This window comes from Lepus europaeus, chromosome 11, assembly GCF_033115175.1.
Source record: "Lepus europaeus isolate LE1 chromosome 11, mLepTim1.pri, whole genome shotgun sequence".
NCBI classification, from domain to species: Eukaryota; Metazoa; Chordata; class Mammalia; order Lagomorpha; family Leporidae; genus Lepus; species Lepus europaeus.
Window position 1 is genome coordinate 26,110,151 of NC_084837.1, and position 21,039 is coordinate 26,131,189.

A 21,039-nucleotide genomic window follows, 5' to 3' on the forward strand; every position below is an offset into this window, starting at 1 on the left:
GAGGAAAACAGGAAGGGCGCCGTTGCCGCCCGCCAGCTGCGAGGAATCGCAAGGCAGCGCAGCGCAGCGCTCCCCAGCCGGCTGTTACCACGCCCCAGCGCGCCGCGGACTGGCAGGCTACAACCCGGGAAGGGGCGGAGCCTAGGCGGAGAGCTCCTACGAGGAGGCGGAGCCGCGTCGGGGATCCCCCGGAAAGGGCGGAGCTTGGGCGGGGAGCTCCTGCGAGGAGGTGGAGCCGAGTCGGGAACCTCCCTGGAAGGGGCGGGGCTTGGGCGGGGAGCGCCTGAGAGGAGGCGGGGCCGAGTCGGGGACCTCCCGGGAAGGGGCGGAGCTTCAGCCGTGGCGCCAAATCGCGAACATGGCGCCGGAGAGAGTGCGGAGCCGGGTGCTCTCCGCCTTCAAGCTACGCGGCTTGTTGCTGCGGGGGTGAGTCGGCCGCGGCAGCCTGGGCTGCAGGGAAGCTAAGACCAGGACAGCGGGGCGCTCCGCAGCGGCTCGCTGCACGCCGAGAGGGGCTCGGCTTTAAATGACAGGCACCCTTAAAACGTTCTTAAGAAGCCGGCTTGAGGCTGCGAACACTTGGACCGGGAGGCGCTGGCGCGGAGTCGAGATGAGGCTGAGGCGAGGCGAGGCTCTAATGCACCTGCTGTACTGAGCCAGAGAAGCGGGGCGCTGTGACTCGGGTACCTCTGGGCCTCCCCGGACTCCGCGGGGCATCTCCGGGACTGACACAGCAAATGGGTCAGTGCTGTCAGTGCTGTCCTCTGGGGGCAGGGACTGTACCCGGCGCCCAACCCTCCCAGTCTGGGATCAAGTACTACTTCCTGGAGAGTTAAGACATGGATAGCTTTGAAGCGTGCTTCTAGGTGTCGTCTGAGGTTTTTTTTTTTTTTTTTTTAAGGAGTTTTTATGGTTTCTTTGAAAGTCAGGTTTTCCGGGTGTATCCATGTTTTTTTTTTTAGAACCTATGCAAGGAACTTCTCCAGAATTCCTTGCTTTTTAGAATACAATATTTTATACACATTTAAATACCTGCTGGACTGGATATAGTTTTCCATACCAGATTTTGATTATTTCTGTGTGTATGTAGCATTTCTTGGTTTCTAATTGTCTTATGGGACTTTTTACCTTTAAAAATTCTTTATGTGCTTTATTGGAAAGGCAGAGAGCGAGCTCCCATCCACTAGATCATTGCTCAGTCAGACCAAACCAGGAGCCAGAAGTCCATCCACGTGTTCCGCGTGGGTAGCAGGGACCTGGCCTGCTGCCTCCCAGGGTGCATACTAGCAGGCAGCTGGGATCGGAAACAGAGCTGAGATTGGAATCTAGGTACTCACATAGCATGTGGAAGTCCTAGCGATGTTGGAATGGGTGCATCAAACATCTCTGTGGGACTTTTTAAACTTTGTTTTTGGGTTAATGGTGAACAGGGCAAGACTGAATGTGCCCGGGGAAAAAATAATGGATTTCGTTCTACTAATTGACTTTTTGTGTTAGCTTTCATTTCTTTTCACTTAAAAGTTTGGCTAATACTAAACTGTTGTTTGTTCATTATTTCTATCAGAAATATGCTTAAAGCTGCTAGCTGCAATGCCCTGTGGCGGGTAAATAGAGAGTAAGACACGTTGGAGCTTTGTGGGTGGCAACTTCTGTATTAGCTATTCCCTCTTAACAAGTTCCTGCAAAGCTATCTCGTGTTTTCTGTCCGTCAGGAGTGTAGGTGTGGCTTAGTTGAGTCCTTAGCTTAGGGTCTTTTCACAAAGGTGCATTGAAGACACAACCTGGATTGATGAGTGTTTGCCATTTTGGGGGCACAAACATTTCCACTTCCACTGAATGGCTTCATCTTCCTTCTGTTACCAGTGAAGCTATTAAATACCTCACAGAAGCGCTTCGGTCTGTCAATGAGGTAGAGCTTGAAGACGCGTTGGACAGGATCATCGATGCGGTTGAAAAGCAGCCCTGTAAGTGAGAGCTCCTAATTGTTACTGCGGTTCCGCACCCTTCCTTGGGTTTCTAGATGAGCTGGAGGGAAGGGGAGCATTCAGTATCCAGCTGTCCCCGCCTTAGGAGCTGAGCGTGGGAGCTTTTCTTCCCTGGGGGGGGGGGGGATCTTTACTTGGAGCCTCAGGCTATTCCCCAGAGACCCTTTTACTCTCCTGCCCCCCACCTGGTGGAGTTTGACTTCTGATCTGCTCTGGTCCTTTATGGTCACCCTTGTCTCTCCACGTGCCTGCTACTGTGTCTTAAGTTAGAGACTCTTAAAAGTTTGGGAGAGGCCGGCGCCGTGGCTTAACAGGCTAATCCTCCGCCTTGCGGAGGTTCTAGTCCTGGTCAGGGCGCCGGATTCTATCCCGGTTTCCCCTCTTCCAGGCCAGCTCTCTGCTATGGCCTGGGAGTGCAGTGGAGGATGGCCCAAGTGCTTGGGCCCTGCACCCCATGGGAGACCAGGAGAAGAACCTGGCTCCTGGCTTCGGATCAGCGCGATGCGCCGGCCGCAGCGGCCATTGGAGGGTGAACCAACGGCAAGGAAGACCTTTCTCTCTGTCTCTCTCTCTCACTGTCCACTCTGCCTGTCAAAAAAAAAAAAAAAAAGTTTGGGAGAAAAAAAGATGAAAGTGAGCAGGGCTAATACTTCATCTAGTTCCCAAAGCATGGGCCTACACACAAAAAAGCCCAGTGCTTCTAGTGCCCTGAGGGATAGAAGTGGATGTGGCTCTCATATGTTGTGTAGGTGCCGGTCTCTTTAATTACAATTATATGGGCACTGACATGGTTCGTCCTACGGAAGCAGTTATTATGTCTCGGTTTTACTTCTAAAGGTAGGATTTTAATTACACCTTTTGTTTAAAGGGTCCTTTAGAGTTGAAAATTAATAAAGTGATGCTTGTCCTTGTTATACACTAGTCGAGGTGGTACCTGGTGTTTTACACGAGAACATATACCATACTGCTTACGGGTGTCCACTCTGGAATCGAGCCTGGGTTTGTGTTGCTATCCACACCTTCCAAGCTGTGTTCCTGGGCACGTTGTTTAACTTCTTCTTCTTTTTTTTTTTTGACTTAACTTCTTGAAGTTGCGTTTTCACCATCCACAGGAGACGGGCATATTAACAGTCAGTCATATAGGCCATCTGTGTAAGGAAATAATGCTTGTAAAGTACTAAGTGTAGTGCTGCATGTTAACAAAATGCTTAATAAATGCTAGCTATTATTGTTGTTATTGTTACTCTCTTGGCTGCTGAAATGTAGCAGTGTGATTAAGTAATACTAATGTAGCCTTTTTAAACTGGAAGCCAGCACGCTGCCGTAGCTCACTAGGCTAATCCACCGCCTGTGGCGCCAGCATACCGGGTTCTAGTCCCGGTCGGGGCGCCGGATTCTGTTCTGGCTGCCCCTCTTCCAGGCCAGCTCTCTGCTATGGCATGGGAGTGCAGTGGAGGATGGCCCAAGTGCTTGGGCCCTGCACCCGCAAAGGAGGCCAGGAGAAGCACCTGGCTCCTGCCTTCGGATCAGCGCGATGTGCCGGCCGCAGCGGCCATTGGAGGGTGAACCAACAGAAAAAGGAAGACCTTTCTCTCTGTCTCTCTCTCTCTCACTGTCCACTCTGCCCTCTGCCTGTCAAAAAAAAAACAAAAAAACTGGAAGTGGGAAGGGTGTTGGTTGTGACCCAGCCAGGTAAACCAATGCTCTCATACTGGACAGGAAATTTGAGTCCCAGCTACTCTACTTCTGTTGCCTGGGAAGCAGCCGATGATGGCTGAAATACTTGAGTCACTGCCATCCACAGGGGAGTTCCTGAAAAGTTATGGAAAATACATATATTTATTTGAAAGGCAGAGTTTCAGAGAGCAAGAGAAGGTGAGAAAGAGAGAAAGAAATCTTCTATCCTCTGGTTCACTCCCCAGATGGCAGCACTGACCAGGTTGGGCCAGGCTGAAGCCAGGAGCCAGGAGCTTTGTCCACATGGGTGCAAGGGCCCAAGGACTTGAGCTGTCCTCCACTGCTTTCCCAGGTGAATTAGCAGGGAGCTGGATGGAAAGTGGAGCAGCTGGGACTCGAACTGGCAAAATATTTGATGCTGGCACTTCAGGCCACAGTTTAAGCTGCTGCGCCACCGTGCAGCCAGGAACCATGTTTTAATTCCATTTTCTGTCACTTCTTGAATTACTAAACAATCTTTCGAAAATTAAGGCATGTGACTATATTTTTTTTAAAAAAGATTTGTTGATTTACTTGAAAGGCAGAGTGACAGAGAGAAGGAGAAACATCTTTCATCCATTCATTCACTTCACAAATGGCCGCAACAGCCAGTGTTGGGCCCAGCTAAAGCCAGGAGCCAGGAACTTTCTCCTGATCTCCCACATGGGTGGTGGAGGCCCAAGCACTTGGGCCATCTTCCACTGCCTTCCCAGGCGCATTAGCAGGGAGCTGGATTGGAAGCAGAGAAGCCAGGACAGGAACAGCCCTTCAATATGGATGTCTTGTCACAAGCAGGTCGCCACAATGCTGGTCCTGACAAAAGATCTATGGAAAGACATAATTTTTAAGCATGTTTATAAATTTGACTTGGGTTTCTCTTTTCAGTGTCATCAAACATGATCGAGCGATCTGTAGTGGAAGCAGCGGTCCAGGAATGCAGTAAATCAGTAGATGAAACTATGTATGTGGATAAAATTCACTTCTTTCCTGCTTGGAGGTGTTACTTGTAATTGTTTTCTTAGGGAAATGATTAGTGATCAGCATTTGCATTTTACAATGGTGGATGTTGTTATTTCAGTGTTTCTTTTAGCCTGAATTAGAAACTTCATTATTAAATTATGCTGTTTTTTCCTTGCATTTGAGATTATAGTGTTTATACGTTTGCTACTTACACAACCAATCTGATTTTTTTTATTCCGTATGCTATGGATGGATTGAATTCACTATTCAGGAATATGATTTACTTTTGCCCTTAGGGAAGTACTGAGCCCAGAGAAGTTTAGCACCATAGCATGGGCACACAGTGAATGGCAAATGAGGGTAGAACCCTCATTTTATGACTCTACTATTGAATGTTTTTATATTTAAGAATTTATATGGCAGTACATTTTCTGGGTTTTATTTTTTCCTTTCTTCTATGGGTGTGTTACTTCCAAATTCATGGGATTTAAGTGAGAAGAAACCATATGGGAAAATGGGCAGAGAGAGAGAGTTTTAGGTTTGAAAGTTCTTTTTATTTATTTGAAAGATGGAGAGATACAGAGAGAGAGAGAGAGAGAGAGAGATGCCTGGTTCATTTTCCAAATGCCCACATACCATAACAGGCTAGGGCAGGCTGCAGCAGGGGGCCTGGGACTCCATCCAGGTCTCCCATGTGGGTGGCGGGGACTAAAGTACTTGAGCCATCTTTTGCTGCCTCCCAGGATGTGCATTAACAAGAAATTGGATCATAAGTGGAGCAGCTGAGACTCAAACCAGGCACTCCAATGTGGCATGCAGGGGGCCAGGGCTGTGCCGTTGTGGGTAAAGCTGCCGCCTGCAGTGCTGGCATCCCATATGGTCGCCGGTTCAAGTCCTGGCTGCTCCACTCCCAATCCAGCTCTCTGCTATGGCCTGGGAAAGCAGTGGAAGATGGCCTAAATCCTTGGCCCCTGCACCCTTGAGGGAGACCTGGAGGAAGCTCCTGGCTCCTGGCTCCTGGCTTCAGATCGGCACAGTTCCAGCCTTTGGATCTAATTGGGGAGTGAACCAGTGGATGGAAGACCTCTCTCTCTCTCTCTCTCTGCCTCTCCTTCTCTTTCTGTGTAACTCTGACTTTCAAATAAATAAGTCTTTAAAAAAATACTATGGCATGCAGGTGTCACAAGCAGCAGCTTGACTTGCTGCACCACAACGCCTGCCCTGAACAGTTCTTTTCTGTTTGGGGCAATGGAGATGACTGAAAGGAATCATGGCCTTTATTTTGGTTAGCAATTCCAGTCTTTTCTCTACCAGAATGATTAGAACTTGTAAGTTTAAAAAAAAAAAAGAAAGAAAGAGAACGATAGCGTTTGGCCTGGCAGTAGAGACGCTCATGTCGCACTTCGGATCCTGGGTTCCAAACCCAGCACTGGATCCTCGCCCCAGCTTCCTGCCAATGCAGTCCCTGGGAAGCCGTGCTCACCCACGTGGACACTGGGATGGTATTCCTGGCATTGTCCCAACCTGGTCTGCTGTTGTTCTGTTGCAGTCATTTGGGGTGTGAACCATTAGATGGAAGCACTCTGTCTTTCTGCCTCTCAAATAAATAAAGAGAAGCAAAAAAAAAAAAAAGAGAGAGAGAGAAATTGTGGATCCTTAATTTTACCATTGCATGCTCATTATTTAAAAAACTAGAATGCACTGCAATGCTCTTAAAACCATCATAAGAAATTCAAAATTATTGTAATATAATTTAGGAATTGTAATCCTAAAATAGGCATTACTTCTGTGTATCCTAAATTACCTGTTGTTTCTGTCAGGCTCTTTTTTTTTTTAAAGCAAAGACTTTGCTTATATATTTTTTTTAATTAAAAAAATTTTTTTTGACAGAGTTAGACAATAAAAGAGAGAGAGACAGAAAGGTCTTCCTTCTGTTGGTTCACCCCCCAAATGGCCACTTTGGCTGGCGCTGTGCCGATCCGAAGCCAGGAGCCAGGTGCTTCTTTCTGGTCTCCCATGCGGGTGCAGGGCCCAAGGACTTGGGCCATCCTCCACTGCCCTCCCGGACCACAGCAGAGAGCTGGACTGGAAGAGGAGCAACCAGGACTAGAACCCAGCATCCATATGGGATGCCAGCACCACAGGTGGAGGATTAACCTAATAAGCCACGGCGCCGGCCCCAAGACTTTGCTTATCTTTTTGCTTTTTTTTTTTTTTTTAAAGATTTATTTTGTTTATTTGAAAGGCAGAGTTACAGAGAGAGAGAAGAAAAGTGAGAAAGATCTTCGCTCTGCTAGGTTACTCCCCAAATGGATACAATGGCTGTGGCTGGGCCAGGCCAGAGCCAGGAGCTTCATCTGGGTTCCCAATGTGGGTGCAGGGACCCAAGGACTTGGGCCATCCTCTACTGCTTTCCCAGGTACATTAGAGAGCTGGATCAGAAATGGAGAAGCTGGGTCTCGAACCAGTGCCCCTATGGGATGCTGGTGTGACAGGCAGCAGTTTAACCCGTTAAGCCACAACACCAGCCCGACAGGCTATTTATATATCGTAGCCAGGCAACATAGAGGTCCAATAGGGACTGAGTGATGAAAGATGTTTGAGTACTCAGTTCTCAGAAAGTCATATTTTAGTGCAAGAAGGAGCCTTGGTTTTTGTAGATGAAGAAATAACGTAACAAGTTAAGTGACTTGCCAAGTGGATCTGTGCCTGGAACTGAGGTTTTCTTCAAATCCACTGATTGTCAGCTACTGCACACTTACGATCACCAGGGTGGCATGAACCTTTTAGACTATTTTCAATTTGGGAGAAAAACAAAATTTTAGAGGACACTTTTTTTGACAGGCAGAGTGGATAGTGAGAGAGAGACACAGAGAGAAAGGTCTTCCTTTGCCGTTGGTTCACCCTCCAATGGCCGCTGCGGCCGGCGCATCTCGCTGATCCGAAGCCAGGAGCCAGGTTCTTTTCCTGGTCTCCCATGCAGGTGCAGGGCCCAAGGACTTGGGCCATAGAGGACACTTTTAAGTTGAGATATTTTAGCAATAGTGCCATGAATGTTTATTAATCTCTTTTAAACATGGTCTGTGACCGTGTCTGAAATTAAATTTTGTTGGTTTTCCATCTCTAACACTATATGAGAAGTCTACTAAGTTCATGGAAAATGTGTATCCTCAAAAAACTGTACATTTCAAAAGGTTTATGCATTCAAAATTAGCTTTCAATTCCATTTTCCTATAAATTTTTGAAGTATCCTTGTATATATGAATGTCAAGGATATGGCCAAAACTTTGGGGGGTTCTTTCTTTATTTTAAAAAGAGATTTATTTATTTATTAGAGCTGACATTGTGGTGCAATGGTTTAAAGCCATACAGTGCTGGCATCCCATATGGGCACCTGTTTGAGTCCCGGCTGTTCCACTCTCAATTCAACTCCCTACTCATGCACCTGGGAAAGCAGGGGAGGATGGCCCAAGTCCTTGGGCCCCTGTACTCATGTGGAGACCCAGAAGAAGCTCCTGGCTTCTGGCTTTGGCCTGGCCAGCCTGGGTAGTCACAGCCATTTGAGGAATGAACCAGTGGGTGGAAGATCTCTCTGCAGAAATACAGAGAGAGAGGCAGAGACAGCTCTTCCATTTGCTGGTTTGCTCCCCAGATGGGTGTAATGGCCGGGTCTCCCATGTGGGTGGCAGAGCCATAAATACTTGGAGCATCCTCTGCTGATTCCCCGGTACATTAACAGGAATGCTGGATCAGAAGTGGAGCGGCTGGGACTTGAACTGGCCCTTACATGGGATAGTGGCATCACAGGAGGTGGCTTTACCTGCTATGCCACAGCTCTGGCCTGGAGAACTCTTTTTCTATTCCACAGTTTTTTCTGGGACATTTTGGCATATTTTGAATTTAAAACATTGTTGAGGGGCCGGTGCTGTGGCACAGTGGGTTAAAGCCCTGGCCTGAAGCGCCCGCATCCCATGTGGACACCAGTTCGAGTCCTGGCTGCTCCTCTTCCTATCCAGCTCTCTGCTATGGCCTGGGAAAGCAGTAGAAGATGGCCCAGGTGCTTGGGCCCCTGCACCCACACGGGAGACCCGTAGGAGGCTCCCTGCTCCTGGCTTTGGATTGGCACAGCTCCAGCCGTTGTGGCTACTTGGGGAGCGAACCAGCGGATGGAAGACACCTCTCTGTCTCTACCTCTCTCTTTAACTCTGTCCTTCAAATAAATAAAGTAAATCTTTAAAAAAAAAATATTGTTGAATGTGAATCATACTTTTAATTATCTCATAATTCATAGAAGTAGCACAAATGGGGACAATTTATTTAATATGTAGCTGTTTTATATATAAATGTCCTTCTTTGGCAAGTGGTGTTCTTAATTTGAAGCTAATTGGAGAATATTGTTTTTCTGGAGAATATTGGCACTGCTTTATTGTTTATTTAAAGGAAAATGCCCAAGCTAAAAATTTTATTCTGTATTATTTTTGACATTATCAGAAAAATGTGAAAACTACATGAAGAAAGACAGAGTTATAATCAAGTTATGTGTTCACCAGCAGTACTTATGTGTTAGTAATTCAAGTCTCTGTGTGGGATGTTTTTCAGAGAACATATTTTCAATATCATAGGAGCATTTGATATTCCACGCTTTGTGTACAATACAGAAAGAAAAAAGTTTCTCCCGTAAGTATACTACCTATTGATTTTAAGTTATTTTGGATGCATACAGAAGGGTGTATATTTTCTTCTGTAAGTGTATTATTTGATTTCAAGCTAGTTTCAGATATATATTTTTCATGTATATTTTCATGTTTCACTTTTGTCTCATTTTTATTTGTTATGAGAGTGAAACACAGGCATTCCTTTCTTCCAGTCTGTTAATGACCAACCACCCTGCACCAAATTTGTTTGGAACAGCAAGAGATAAAGCAGAACTGTTTCGTGAACGATACATCATTTTGCACCAGGTAAGTTGGGTGGGAACGCTAGATAAATTAGGGGGAGAACAGAGATTAGCGGGCAGCATCTTGGCACAGCAGGTGAAGCCATGCTGGCATCCCAGTTCGTGTTCTGGCTGCTACACTTCCAAACCAGCTTCCTGCTAATGGGCCTAAGGCAGCAGAAGATGGTCCAAGCACTTAGGCCCCTGGCACCCACATGGGAGATCCAGATGGAGTTCCTGCCTCCTGGCTTTGGCCTCTTCTAGTCCTGTCTGTTTCGGCCATGTGGGGATTAAATGAGCAGATGGACGATCACTCCCCTCCTACCCCCCATTTTCCCTCTCTCCTCCTCGCCCATTCTTTCCCATTTTCCCTCTTTCTCTGTTGCTCTGCCTTTCAAATAAATTATTTACTTATTGATTTTAAGGTTTATTTATTTATTTATTTGAAAGACAGAGTTACAGAGAGAGGGAGAGACACAGAGAGAGAGAGAGATCTTCCATCTGCTGGTTCACTCCCCAAATGGCCCCAATGACCAGGGTTGGGCCAGACTGAAGCCAGGAGCGAGGAGCTTCTTCTGGGTCTCCCACATGGGTGCAGGGGCCCAGGCACTTGGGCCATCCTCCACTGCTTTCCCAGGTGCATTAGCAGGAATCTAGATCAGAAGTAGAGCAGCCAGGACTTGAACCAGCACCTATATGGAATGCCAGCATTGTGGAAGGCAGCCCCTAAATGTTTTTTTTTTTTTTTTTTTTTTTCTTAAAGAGAGACTATTTTAGCTTAGGGAAGTCTCATGGATATTTAAAGGATGGAACTTTGTAATTAGTCAATATTGACTGTTACTGGAGTCTCTGTACTTGATGGTCTGGGGGATGCAGAGAGGAAAAGATATCTTCTCCTTAATAATAATGATGGCAATAAAAATAATCACTAACATTTACTACATGATATCAATAAGCCATGCCCTTTGTGCACTTTATATATTATTGCCTCATTTAACCCTGTATAAGTTCTGTGGTTATCCCCATATCACAGATGAAGAAATTGTGGCCCCAAGAAGGTTAGTAACTTGCTCAGAGATCACAGTACATACAGTCCACTGGTTCACTCCCCAGATGGCCACAATGGCTGGAGCTGCGCTGATCTGAAGCCAGGAGCCGAGAGTTTCTTCCGGGTCTCCCACGTGGGTGCAGGGGCCCAAGGACTTGAGCCATCTTCTACTGCTTTCCCAGGCCATAGCAGAGAGCTGGATCAGAAATGGAGCAACCGGGACTCGAACTGTTACCCACATGGGATGCCGGCACTGCAGACAATGGCTTTACCCGCTATGCCACAGCACTAGCCCCAAGAGTTTCTCTTCTAAAAATTCTACTGAAAGTCTTGAATCTTTTGTTGACTGTTGGCCTGGCCCAAGGCACCTGCGCATCCTTGAACCTCTCCCAGGCCACAAGTGTGGAGTACTTTCCTTTTCTAGGCTTTGGTTCCCACTCAATACCAGGGACAAGGTCAGCCTTACCCACAGTACCTGGACAGCGCGTGCACGGAGGGGCAGTTCCCCAGGCAGATGTGCTCCAGCTAGTCTCTTGCCTTGTCTGACATTTTGTCTGTGCGTTCCGTGATCCAGCTGTAGAGTGAACTTTGCATAACTTCCCAAATACTTGTCCGCTCATCAGTCCTTCTTTTTTCTTGACACCATCCTTTTTCTCTCCGAAATGTCTTGTCTCAGCCTCCTCTCATTTCTTACTAGCCAGATCTTGTTTACCATTTAGGATCTTGCTAAATGACCCCTTGTGTGGGCCAGGGGTGGGGGGAGGAAGGGGTAGCAGTCAGCCCATGGTCCTTTGTTACACTGTGGCTCCTCCCTTCCCCTAGCCTCAGTGCTCTGAGGGTGACATTTGGTGTGTGGTCTTCAAATCCCACATCCTCAGCCCAGAGTACGCTGCTGCCAAGCACACAGACCTATTTTTTTTTTTTTTTTAAGATTTTATTTATTTATTTGAAAGACAGTTACAGAGAGAGAGGGAGACAAAGAGAAAGGACTTCCATCCTCTAGTTCACTCCCCAAATGGCCCCAGTGGTTTGAGCTGGGCCAGACTGAAGCCAGGAGCCAGGAGCTTCTTCCGGGTCTCCCATCCTGGTACAGGGGCCCAAGGACTTGGGCCATCTTCTACTGCTTTCCCAAGCCATAGCAGAGAGCTGGATCAGAAAAGGAGCAGCCAGGGCACAAACCGGCTCATATATGGGATAAGTGCTGCAGGCAGAGGCTTAGCCCACTATGCCACAGCACTGGCCCCAACTTTTTTTTTTTTTAAATGTTCATTTATTTATTTTCATCTACTCGAAAGAGAGTGACAGAGAGACAGAGAGGGGGAAAGAGAGAGATATCTTCCATGTGCTGGTTCACTCCCCAAGTGCTTGAAACAGCCAGAACAGGATCAGACTGAAGCCAGGAGCCTGGAACTCCATCTAGATTTTCCCTGTGGAGCCCAAGCTCTTGAATCATCATCTGCTGCCTTAGCAAGAACCTGGATAGGAAACAGAGGTGCTGGGACTTGAACTGGCACCGTGATGTGGAATGTGGGCATCCCAAGCTGTGGCCTACCCAGCCACGCTGTAATACCTGCCCCTCAGCAGACCTTTTGAGATAGCTTTTTAAAAAAATATATGTATATTTTATTTTTAAAATTATATGTTTAGGGGAAACCATTTGGCCTAGCAATTAAGGTTCGGGTGCCCACATCCCACATCAGAGAGCCTGGATTCAGTTCCTGGCTCTGTTTTCTCACTCCAGCTTCTTGCTAATGCAGATCCTGGGAGGCAGTGGTGATGGCATGACTGCTTGGGTTCTTGCCGCCCGCATGGGAGACCTGGATTATGTGCCCAGCTCTCAGCTCTCAGCTTTGGCTTGGTCCAGCTCCATGGTCCTGGGCATCTGGGGAGTGAATCAGCAGTTTTCTCTCTGTCTCCAACTCTCAAATAAATAAGTAAATTTTAAAAGTTACATTTCTAGATGTTTGTTCATTATTAAAGCATATATGGATTTCCAAATTGGTTGGGAACAGGTAATCATACCATTAACTTTAAGGACAGTGTTTCATCGGTGTTGTCTTTCAATGCACTTTAGTTTTAAATGTCTGTTTCAGTAATTCATGTGAATCTTCCTTTTTTCTAGCGGACCCACAGGCATGAATTATTTACTCCTCCAGTGATAGGTTCTCAGCCTGATGAAAGCGGCAGCAAATTCCAGGTTGGAATGTTATCCTGGTTATTTGGGGGGTGTAAGTAGTAAGTTTAATATTTATTGCTCAAGTTTAATTGGTTGGATTTTAAATGAACACAAACTGCCAGTACTGTTTGACTAGCTAACTTGCTAAGGTCCATGCCCAGTGCCCTGAATCCTACAATCTCTAACGGGAGCTATAGCTTCCTTCTCGGAGGCAGGCCCTGGTAGCATGGGAGCCCCCAGCTACTCTCCAGCCTCCAGGATAGACTTTGAGACTTCCAAGTGCATCTGCTGGATACTCTGCTGGCTTTCTGACCAACTTGCAACATAACCTTCTTGCCCCCACTCATCTCCAAATCCTGGTCCATCCCTCTTAGCCATCACGCACTAGTCCAATTCAAACAGGCTGTAAGAGTTGGAATGAAAACTAGACTTAAGGTGCTAAGGAAATACCGTTCACGAACGAATGAGAGAACACCGACTGGGCAAGGTGGATGAGATCTGCGGAATGGAGAGGAGAGCGAAGATGTTTTTGTTGGTTAAAGTGAAAGTGCGTGTTCTGGCCACTTTTAGACTTTGGAAAGCAGACAGATAGCACTGTCACTTTTGTTCCAGCAAGATGCTTGGCCGCTGTCAGTCCCTCTATGGCTCTGTTTCTGCAGCATGAAGAACACTGCTGGGACGTAGTCCTTAGCTACTTCTGTCTAGGCTTCACCATTTCCATATGACTTATTTATTTATTTGAGAGGCAGAGAGAGAGAGAGAGAGATCTTCTACAGGGGTGGAGGGGGGAGGGAGGTATCAATCTGCCATCTGCTGGACTACTCCCTAGTTGTCCACAACAACCTGGAACTCAATCGGGTCTTGCATGTGGGTGGCAGGAACTCAAGTACTTAAACCCACACCAGCTGCCTCCCAGCGTTCGTATTAGCAGGAAGCTGCAATCAGGAGCCAGAGCTGGAACTCAAACCTAAGTACTCTGATAGGGAAGGTGGGGCGGGCATCCTAAGCAGCATCTTAGCCACTAGGCCAAACGCCTGCCCCTCTAAATAGATTTTGAAGAGGCCCAAGCCTCTTCGAATGTTGACTTTATTCTCTACCATATGAGCTGACTCTTGACTGTGATGAACAGTCTTACAGAAACTGCAACAGTGGTACTAAATAATGGTTAGAATCGTGTTTGGTGACTGCACCATAAGGAGAAAATGTTTGTAGTGTTTGACAGTTTCTGCTTTTAACTTTTATTAGGGGATAAATCGTATCACAGTACTTTTATTTCCATACCAAAGACCATCTGTATGTTTTATATATGAAGATAATTCCAAAAGTATGGGAAAATGAGATTGAAAGTTTATTTTGGTGCAAGAAATTTTTGAAATCCATAAATGGTTTTTGTCTTTTTATTTTATAGTAACACGCAGTTTCTCTGAACTCTTTGAAGACTTCATATACATGTCTGCCTCTCAAATAAATGATTAAATGATTTTTTTTAAAAATGAAAAGTAAAAAAGTTGCAGAGTAATACAAATTCTGTGATGTCATCTTTGCAAATACAAACTGCTGGTGTGTGCTTATAAATTATATATGTGTATGTTTACATATAATTAGGATTATATAAAGGAAAAATTGGAAAGAATTTTTTAAATGGTGGCTCAGTTGTTGGCACCTTTAACTTTCTGTTAAGAACGTAATGGTCACACTGAGAATGTTAATAATCATGGCAAGATTTCAAAAACACCAGTGAAAGTAGAATATAACTTAAAATAGCCCACCAGTTTTGGAGAGGTGCTGAACAAATAAAATTAAAAAACTGATACTTTTCTGTCTCCTAAAAGATAAATGTAATTATCATTATTCAGAATGATGTGTGAGACTTCAGTCATTGTTAAGGACCTGAATGATACAATATGTCTTCAGGCATGATTCTTCCAGCCCAATAGATAAGTCCATTTGATATTTTAGCTTCCTTTAGGACATGATTAAAGTTTGATTTTTTTTACTATAGCTATAAATAGCCAATCATATAGTTAAAATTTGTTACTTGTAGGATTAGTTTCTTAAGAGTGTATTTTTAATCTCTAAGAATTTATTTTATTTTATTTTAGCTTAAAACAATAGAAACCTTATTGGGTAGTACCTCCAAAATCGGAGATGTGATTGTTCTTGGAATGATAACACAGTTAAAAGAGGTGAGTTGAACTTCTTGATGACATGTTGGTACCACGGAGCATTTTACGGGGATTCAGGAACATACCCCTCACTGAAAACTCACCTTGGTCACCAGGGAACCTTTCCACGTGTGTCTGCTTTCCTGAGTAGACGTCAGGAAGGAGTGTCTGTCCAGGAACCTGAAATTAGGCCCCAGGGACCTCTGGGGTTCCTGAAGAGGCAAAGCAGCAGACCACGTCCTCGCCCCTTAGCGAACTATGGGCTCTTGTAGATGGAAGCACCCAGCGAGGCCCTCCTTGTGGCCAGCCAGTGTCCTCCCTGCTACATCTCTGTCTGTAGCGGTCCTTCCCCGGGGTTCCTGTGAGGAGGCTGAATCTCACTTGTTTTGTTGTTAGTTTATTTTTTTTCAAGATTTTTATTTATTTATTTGTAAGTCAGAGCTACACAGAAAGAGAAGAGACAGAGAGAGAGAGGTCCTCCATCCACTGTTTCACTCCCCAGATGGTTGCAACAGCCAAAGCTAGGTCAGGCCAAAGCCAGGAGCCAGGAGCTTCATCTGGGAGTCACAGTGGGTGCAGGGGCTCAAGGTCTTGAGCCATCTTCTGCTGCCTTCCCAGGTGCCATTAGCAGGGAGCTGGGTCAGAAGTGGAGCCGCTGGGACTCAAACCGGCACCCATATAGGATGCCAGCATTGCAAACAGCAGTCCAGCCTGCTGTACCACAGTGCTGGCCCCTGTTTATTTATTTATTTTTTAATGTATTTATATAGAGGCCAGTGCTGTGGCATAGTGGATAAAGCCACCACCTGCAGTTCTGGCATCCCATATGGGCACTGGTTTTAGTCCCAGCTTCTCCACTTCCGATCCAGCTCTCTTCTATGGCCTGGGAAAGCAGTAGAAGATAGCCCAAGTCCTTGGGCCCCTGCATCTGTGTGGGAGACCCAGAAGAAGCTCCTGGCTCCCGGCTTCGCATCAGCCTAGCTCAGGCCATTGCAACAATTTGGGGAATGAACCAGTGGATTGAAGACCTCTCCCTCTCTTTCTCTCTCTGACTCTGTCACTCTGTAACTCTGCATTTCAAATAAATAAATAAATCTTAAACACACACACACACACAACCTGCCCTCCTAGGCATATCTAATACTTTTAAAAAACTAATAAATATTTATTCATATGAAAGATGAATCTCACTTTTAAGTGGTAGCCTGAGATTACTAGATTTACGAGAGTGGAAAAGTCAGAAATAGAAATTGCTTACTTTTAAAATTTACTGTTCTTTATCCTGTTGTAAAACATGTCAGTATTTTAATTATTTTTGATGGTATTTGTTTTTATATAAATGTGAATATATTCCTTTTCAACATTTTTTAGGGAAAATTTTTTCTGGAAGATCCTACTGGAACAGTACAACTAGATCTTACTAAGGCTATATCCTTTCCTTTTAAAGTCTACATTACATGAATTGGGGAAAATGATAATATATAATTTTCAAATGTGTCTGTTTGGGTTGCCAGTCTAATTTGCATCTATGGTAGCTGAGAAAGATAGAGACATAATCCTACACAGGGACACAACAGCTTTAATTTCCCCTCCGTGGAGAATCCGTGCACATCACTGAAGAAGGTTGTAACGTGTTAAGAGTGCTCTAAACTCTGTGCGTTACCAGGCGACAACTTGAATTAAACATGGGGACACTCAGACCCCAAATTGTTAAAAGCTGTGTCCTAAGGTATGGTCTGTCCACAGTTTCTACTGTGAAGAACGTGAAGTCTTTGAATCTGTTATTTTGAATCTGTTATTTAGGCTTCAGACCACTCCTTTCTTACTGCTCCAAACACAGGAAAATCAGTTTTCCTCAGCTGCTGTGCACCAGTTCCATAGTGGTCTCTACACAGAGACTTGCTTTGTCTTGGCAGAAGGTAAGTCAGCCGCTCTTTTCCTGTCCTCACTCATGTATAGTTAAAACTGTTTCTGCAATGGATAAAAAAAGTTAATTTGATTGTGAGAACATTGATTATGAAAGAGCATTTTTGAAAACATCAAATAATTCTTAGATTGAGAAAAGGCTAATGGGAACCTTTCTGGAGTGATCAAAATGTTCCAAAGTTAGTGGTGACAGCTGTACAACTTGTAAATATTGTGAAAGTCACAGAATTGTGCCCTTTAGATTGAGAGTGAATTGTATGGTATGGAAATTATATCCCAATTATTATATGGAAAAAAAAACAAAAACAACAACAAAAAAAACAACCAAAAGCCCAAAGCAGGACTTTGCTTAGGGTAATAAAGTAATCATTTCCTAATCTATGTGTCTAATCTCTCTGTATGCCAACAGATGAAATTGAAAAGTGAAATTTTACTTCTGAGTCATTTTACTTCCAAGTTCATTCCTATTTAATGAACTTTAATCAGTTCTTATTCTTATTTGAAAGGCAGACACACGCACACAGACATATTCCCCCATCAATTGGTGCACTCTCCATGTGCCTGCAACAGCCAGGTTTGGGCCAGACTGAAGCTAGGGTCTCGGAACTGAATCTAGCTCTCCCCTGTGAGCAGCAGGGACCCATTTACTTGAGCCATCCCCTGCTGCCTCCCAGGGTGCGTATTAACAAGCACCTAGAATCACATGCAGTACAAGACTCCAGCCCAGGTACTCCAATATCGATAGGATGTGGGTGTCCCAAGCCATTTCTTAACCTCTGTGCCATAAAGCTACTTCTATGTAATGAACTTTTATTTATAGAACTGAGACTTCAAATAGATCTGAAATTGTTAGATTTGCAACTTCTACAGTTTAGTTCATAGCACACGAGACTCTAGTATTTTTGCTTTGTGTATCATCATTTTTTTTTTTCTTTCAAACAAGAATTGGACAAATGAAAATGATTTGTTACCTTTTTTCAGGTTGGTTTGAAGATCAAGTGTTTCATGTCAATGCCTTTGGATTCCCACCCACTGAGCCCTCTAGTACCACCAGGTGTGAAATGTTTGATTGAATTTTATAGGAATTTTGTGATGCTGGAAGTAGCAAATTTAGATAGTATATCATATTGCATTTATTACAAGATCTTAGATTTTGTATGAAAATGGAAAGTAAGAAGACTGGCTTTTGTATGCAATGTAAAAATTAGTGGATTGGCTAAAAGCTAGTTATAATATCATCTTTTTACTTTGGCTTTAATTGGGAAAGATTTCCCATCTCTCTGTCTTGCTTATCTATAGGGTTGGTAAGAAACTCGTATAAGATGACAGACAGGAAAACACTTAAAAGAATATATATAACTCCCATGTTAACATAAAGTTCCTATTTTGATGTTCTTCTGATGAATGAAAGTTACAAGAGGCAGCTTATAGCTCCCCCCTCTAAACAGATGCATCATAATAGAGCTATTCCAAAAGGGTGTTATTGCAAGGAGTGAGTTCTCTGTCATTTGAAGTATTTAGGCAGAGACTGAATGATGGTGTAAAAACTCAAGCTGAGGACCTATAATCCATAGAGTTGTTTAAAAAAGATAACTTTTCAAAGTATAAAAATTAGCAGATTTCTCATAAAAGTCTAGATTCCTGAATTCTCTTGAACAATCAGATCTGCCAGTAGGGTGCCTGAATTCTCACCTGGCAGTAGTTAGAGTGGTGCTAGCCCAGGTTGGGTACGACACATGTACGTTCCCTGGTTGAGATCAGTTGCCTGCTACTTGGATATTTAGCGTTACCTTCCTGGAGCCTGTAAGCATTTGAATTTGCTGCTACTGAGCAAGTTAAAGTAGTTGCCTTCTAACCTTGAGATTCTATGGTGACGGTGACCACTGCAAACAGAAGAGGAAAGATTAAGATTCTCGTCCTAATATGCCTATAGATTCCGGGAGCCAGGCCTGTGTTTTCTGGTTGGTGGTCACTGGCAGGTCAGCCTTTGCATAGCTTTTATTCTTTCTGTGGCGGCTACCAGGGGAAGGTGTTGACCATCCTAAGGGCACAACCACTTATCAAGCCAGCTCACCTTTGAGTGAGAGCTTCTGGTGCCAGTTTTGACTTTTGACAACATGGTTAGGTTTTCTTTGGAATGTAGATAATGGGGAAATCAAACCTCTTCTGGCTTCTCCCTGACGGGTTGTAACATTTAGGCTGTGCACTTGTGAGAGGTTAGCTAGTGTAGAATGGGAATAGTGTAGTAGAGGCTGGGAGTGCGTTGGTTATTCCAGATTCCTGCTGACCCTTTCTTGACAAACTTTAAGGTCAATTCCAATTTTTCACAGTACTGGGATATAAGTTAGTCTTAGTATAAATCCTTGTTCCTTGGAGTAAACATTATGGGAGTGAAATTGCTTGGGCAGATTTCTTGAAGTGGAGTTGCTTGGGCAAATGGTTAATATTCATTTTGAGGCTTCTTTTAAGTAGTTAAAATTAAGAACTCATTTCTCCTACTTTTTTTTTTTTTCCTTAAGATTTATTTATTTGAAAGACAGAGTTACAGAGAGCTAGAGACAGAGAGAGAGGTCTTCCATCCACTGGTTCACTCCCCAGATGGCTGCAATGGCTGGAACTGTGCCGATCCGAAGCCAGGAGCCAGGATCTTCCTCCGGGTCTCCCACGCAGGTGCAGGGTCCAAGGACGTGGGCCATCTTGTACTGCTTTCCCAGGCCATAGCAGAGAACTGGATTGGAAATGGAGCAGCCAGGACTAGAACCAGTGCCCATATGGGATGCCAGAGCTTCAGGCCAGGGCTTAAACCTGCTGCGCCACAGTGCTGGCCCCACTCCTACTTTCAACTTAAAAGGAAATATTATTTAATATTTGCTTTAATCAATTTTTTAATAAAATTATTTATTGGGGCCAGCACTGTGACATAGTATGTTAAGCCTCCACCTCCAGTGGCAGCATCTCATATGGATACTGGTTCAAGTCCTGGCTGCTCCGCTTGTGATCCAACATCCTACTAATGTCCTGGGAAAGCAGTGGTGGATGGCCCAAGTGCTAGGACCCCTGCACCCACGTGGGAGACCTGGAAGAAACTCCTGGCTCTTGCCTTCGGATCGGCCTAGTTCTAGCCTTTGCAACCATTTGGGGAGTGAATGAGAGGATGGAAGACCACTCTGTCTTTCTCTCTGTCTCTCCCTCTTTCTGTCTATAACTCTACCTCTCAAATAAATAAATAGATCTTTAAAAAATAAAATAGATAGTACATTAATACTACTCACTATGGAAAATAATGTCATTACATAAAAAGAAGCTATGTTTATAAAATTATTAAGAAGGTATTTCAATAGACTATCATATAACAGGTAGTAATTTTGTGATTTACAATTACATAGGGCATACTATGGGAATATTAATTTTTTTGGAGGACCTTCTAGTACATCAGTGAAGACTTCTGCAAAACTAAAACAACTAGAAGATGAGAATAAAGATGCCATGTTTGTGTTCATATCTGATGTTTGGTTGGACCAAGTAGAAGTATTGGAAAAACTTCACACAATGTTCTCTGGTAGGTGTTACATTTTTTTCTTTTCTTTTCTGAACAATTATGAGGATTAACGTCTTAAAACTAAATGCTTTTTAAAAAGTATCTTTTTTGGGCCGGCGACACGGCTCAATTGGCTAATCCTCCGCCTGCGGCGCCGGCACACCGGGTTCTAGTCCCGGTCCGGGCACCGGATTCTCCTAGTTGCCCCTCTTCCAGGCCAGCTCTCTGCTGTGGCCCAGGAGTGCAGTGGAGGATGGCCCAAGTGCTTGGGCCCCGCACCCACATGGGAGACCAGGAGAAGCAACTGGCTCCTGGCTTCGGATCAGCGTGGTGCGCCAGCCACAGCGGCCATTGGAGGGTGAACCAATGGCAAAGGAAGACCTTTCTCTGTCTCTCTCACTGTCCACTCTGCCTGTCAAAAAAAAAAAAAAGTTATCTTTTTTGGCCGGCGCTGCAGCACAATAAGGCTAATCCTCCGCCTGCGGCACCAGTACCCCGGGTTCTAGTCCCGGTCGGGGCGCTGGATTCTGTCCTGGTTGCTCCTCTTCCAGTCCAGCTCTCTACTGTGGCCCGGGAAGGCAATGGAGGA

General features: G+C 44.8%; 1 protein-coding gene across 2 annotated transcripts in view; it reads left to right on the top strand.

Annotated features, from left to right (window-relative positions):
- The first annotated feature begins 335 nt into the window (after positions 1 to 335).
- Positions 336 to 21,039, top strand: part of POLE2 (DNA polymerase epsilon 2, accessory subunit) — a 32,798-nt gene continuing 12,094 nt past the window's right edge. The window contains exons 1-11 of one of the 2 annotated variants that reach the window (XM_062205182.1): positions 336 to 426; positions 1,864 to 1,964; positions 4,587 to 4,662; positions 9,261 to 9,338; positions 9,529 to 9,622; positions 12,768 to 12,842; positions 14,924 to 15,007; positions 16,358 to 16,414; positions 16,857 to 16,905; positions 17,894 to 17,966; positions 20,299 to 20,471. In XM_062205182.1, the coding sequence (XP_062061166.1) occupies positions 359 to 426; positions 1,864 to 1,964; positions 4,587 to 4,662; positions 9,261 to 9,338; positions 9,529 to 9,622; positions 12,768 to 12,842; positions 14,924 to 15,007; positions 16,358 to 16,414; positions 16,857 to 16,905; positions 17,894 to 17,966; positions 20,299 to 20,471 (928 nt within the window). In that variant the 5' untranslated portion in view covers positions 336 to 358. Of the gene's footprint in view, positions 427 to 1,863; positions 1,965 to 4,586; positions 4,663 to 9,260; positions 9,339 to 9,528; positions 9,623 to 12,767; positions 12,843 to 14,923; positions 15,008 to 16,357; positions 16,415 to 16,826; positions 16,906 to 17,893; positions 17,967 to 20,298; positions 20,472 to 21,039 lie in introns of both variants that reach the window. The other variant, XM_062205184.1, reaches the window with a different exon arrangement.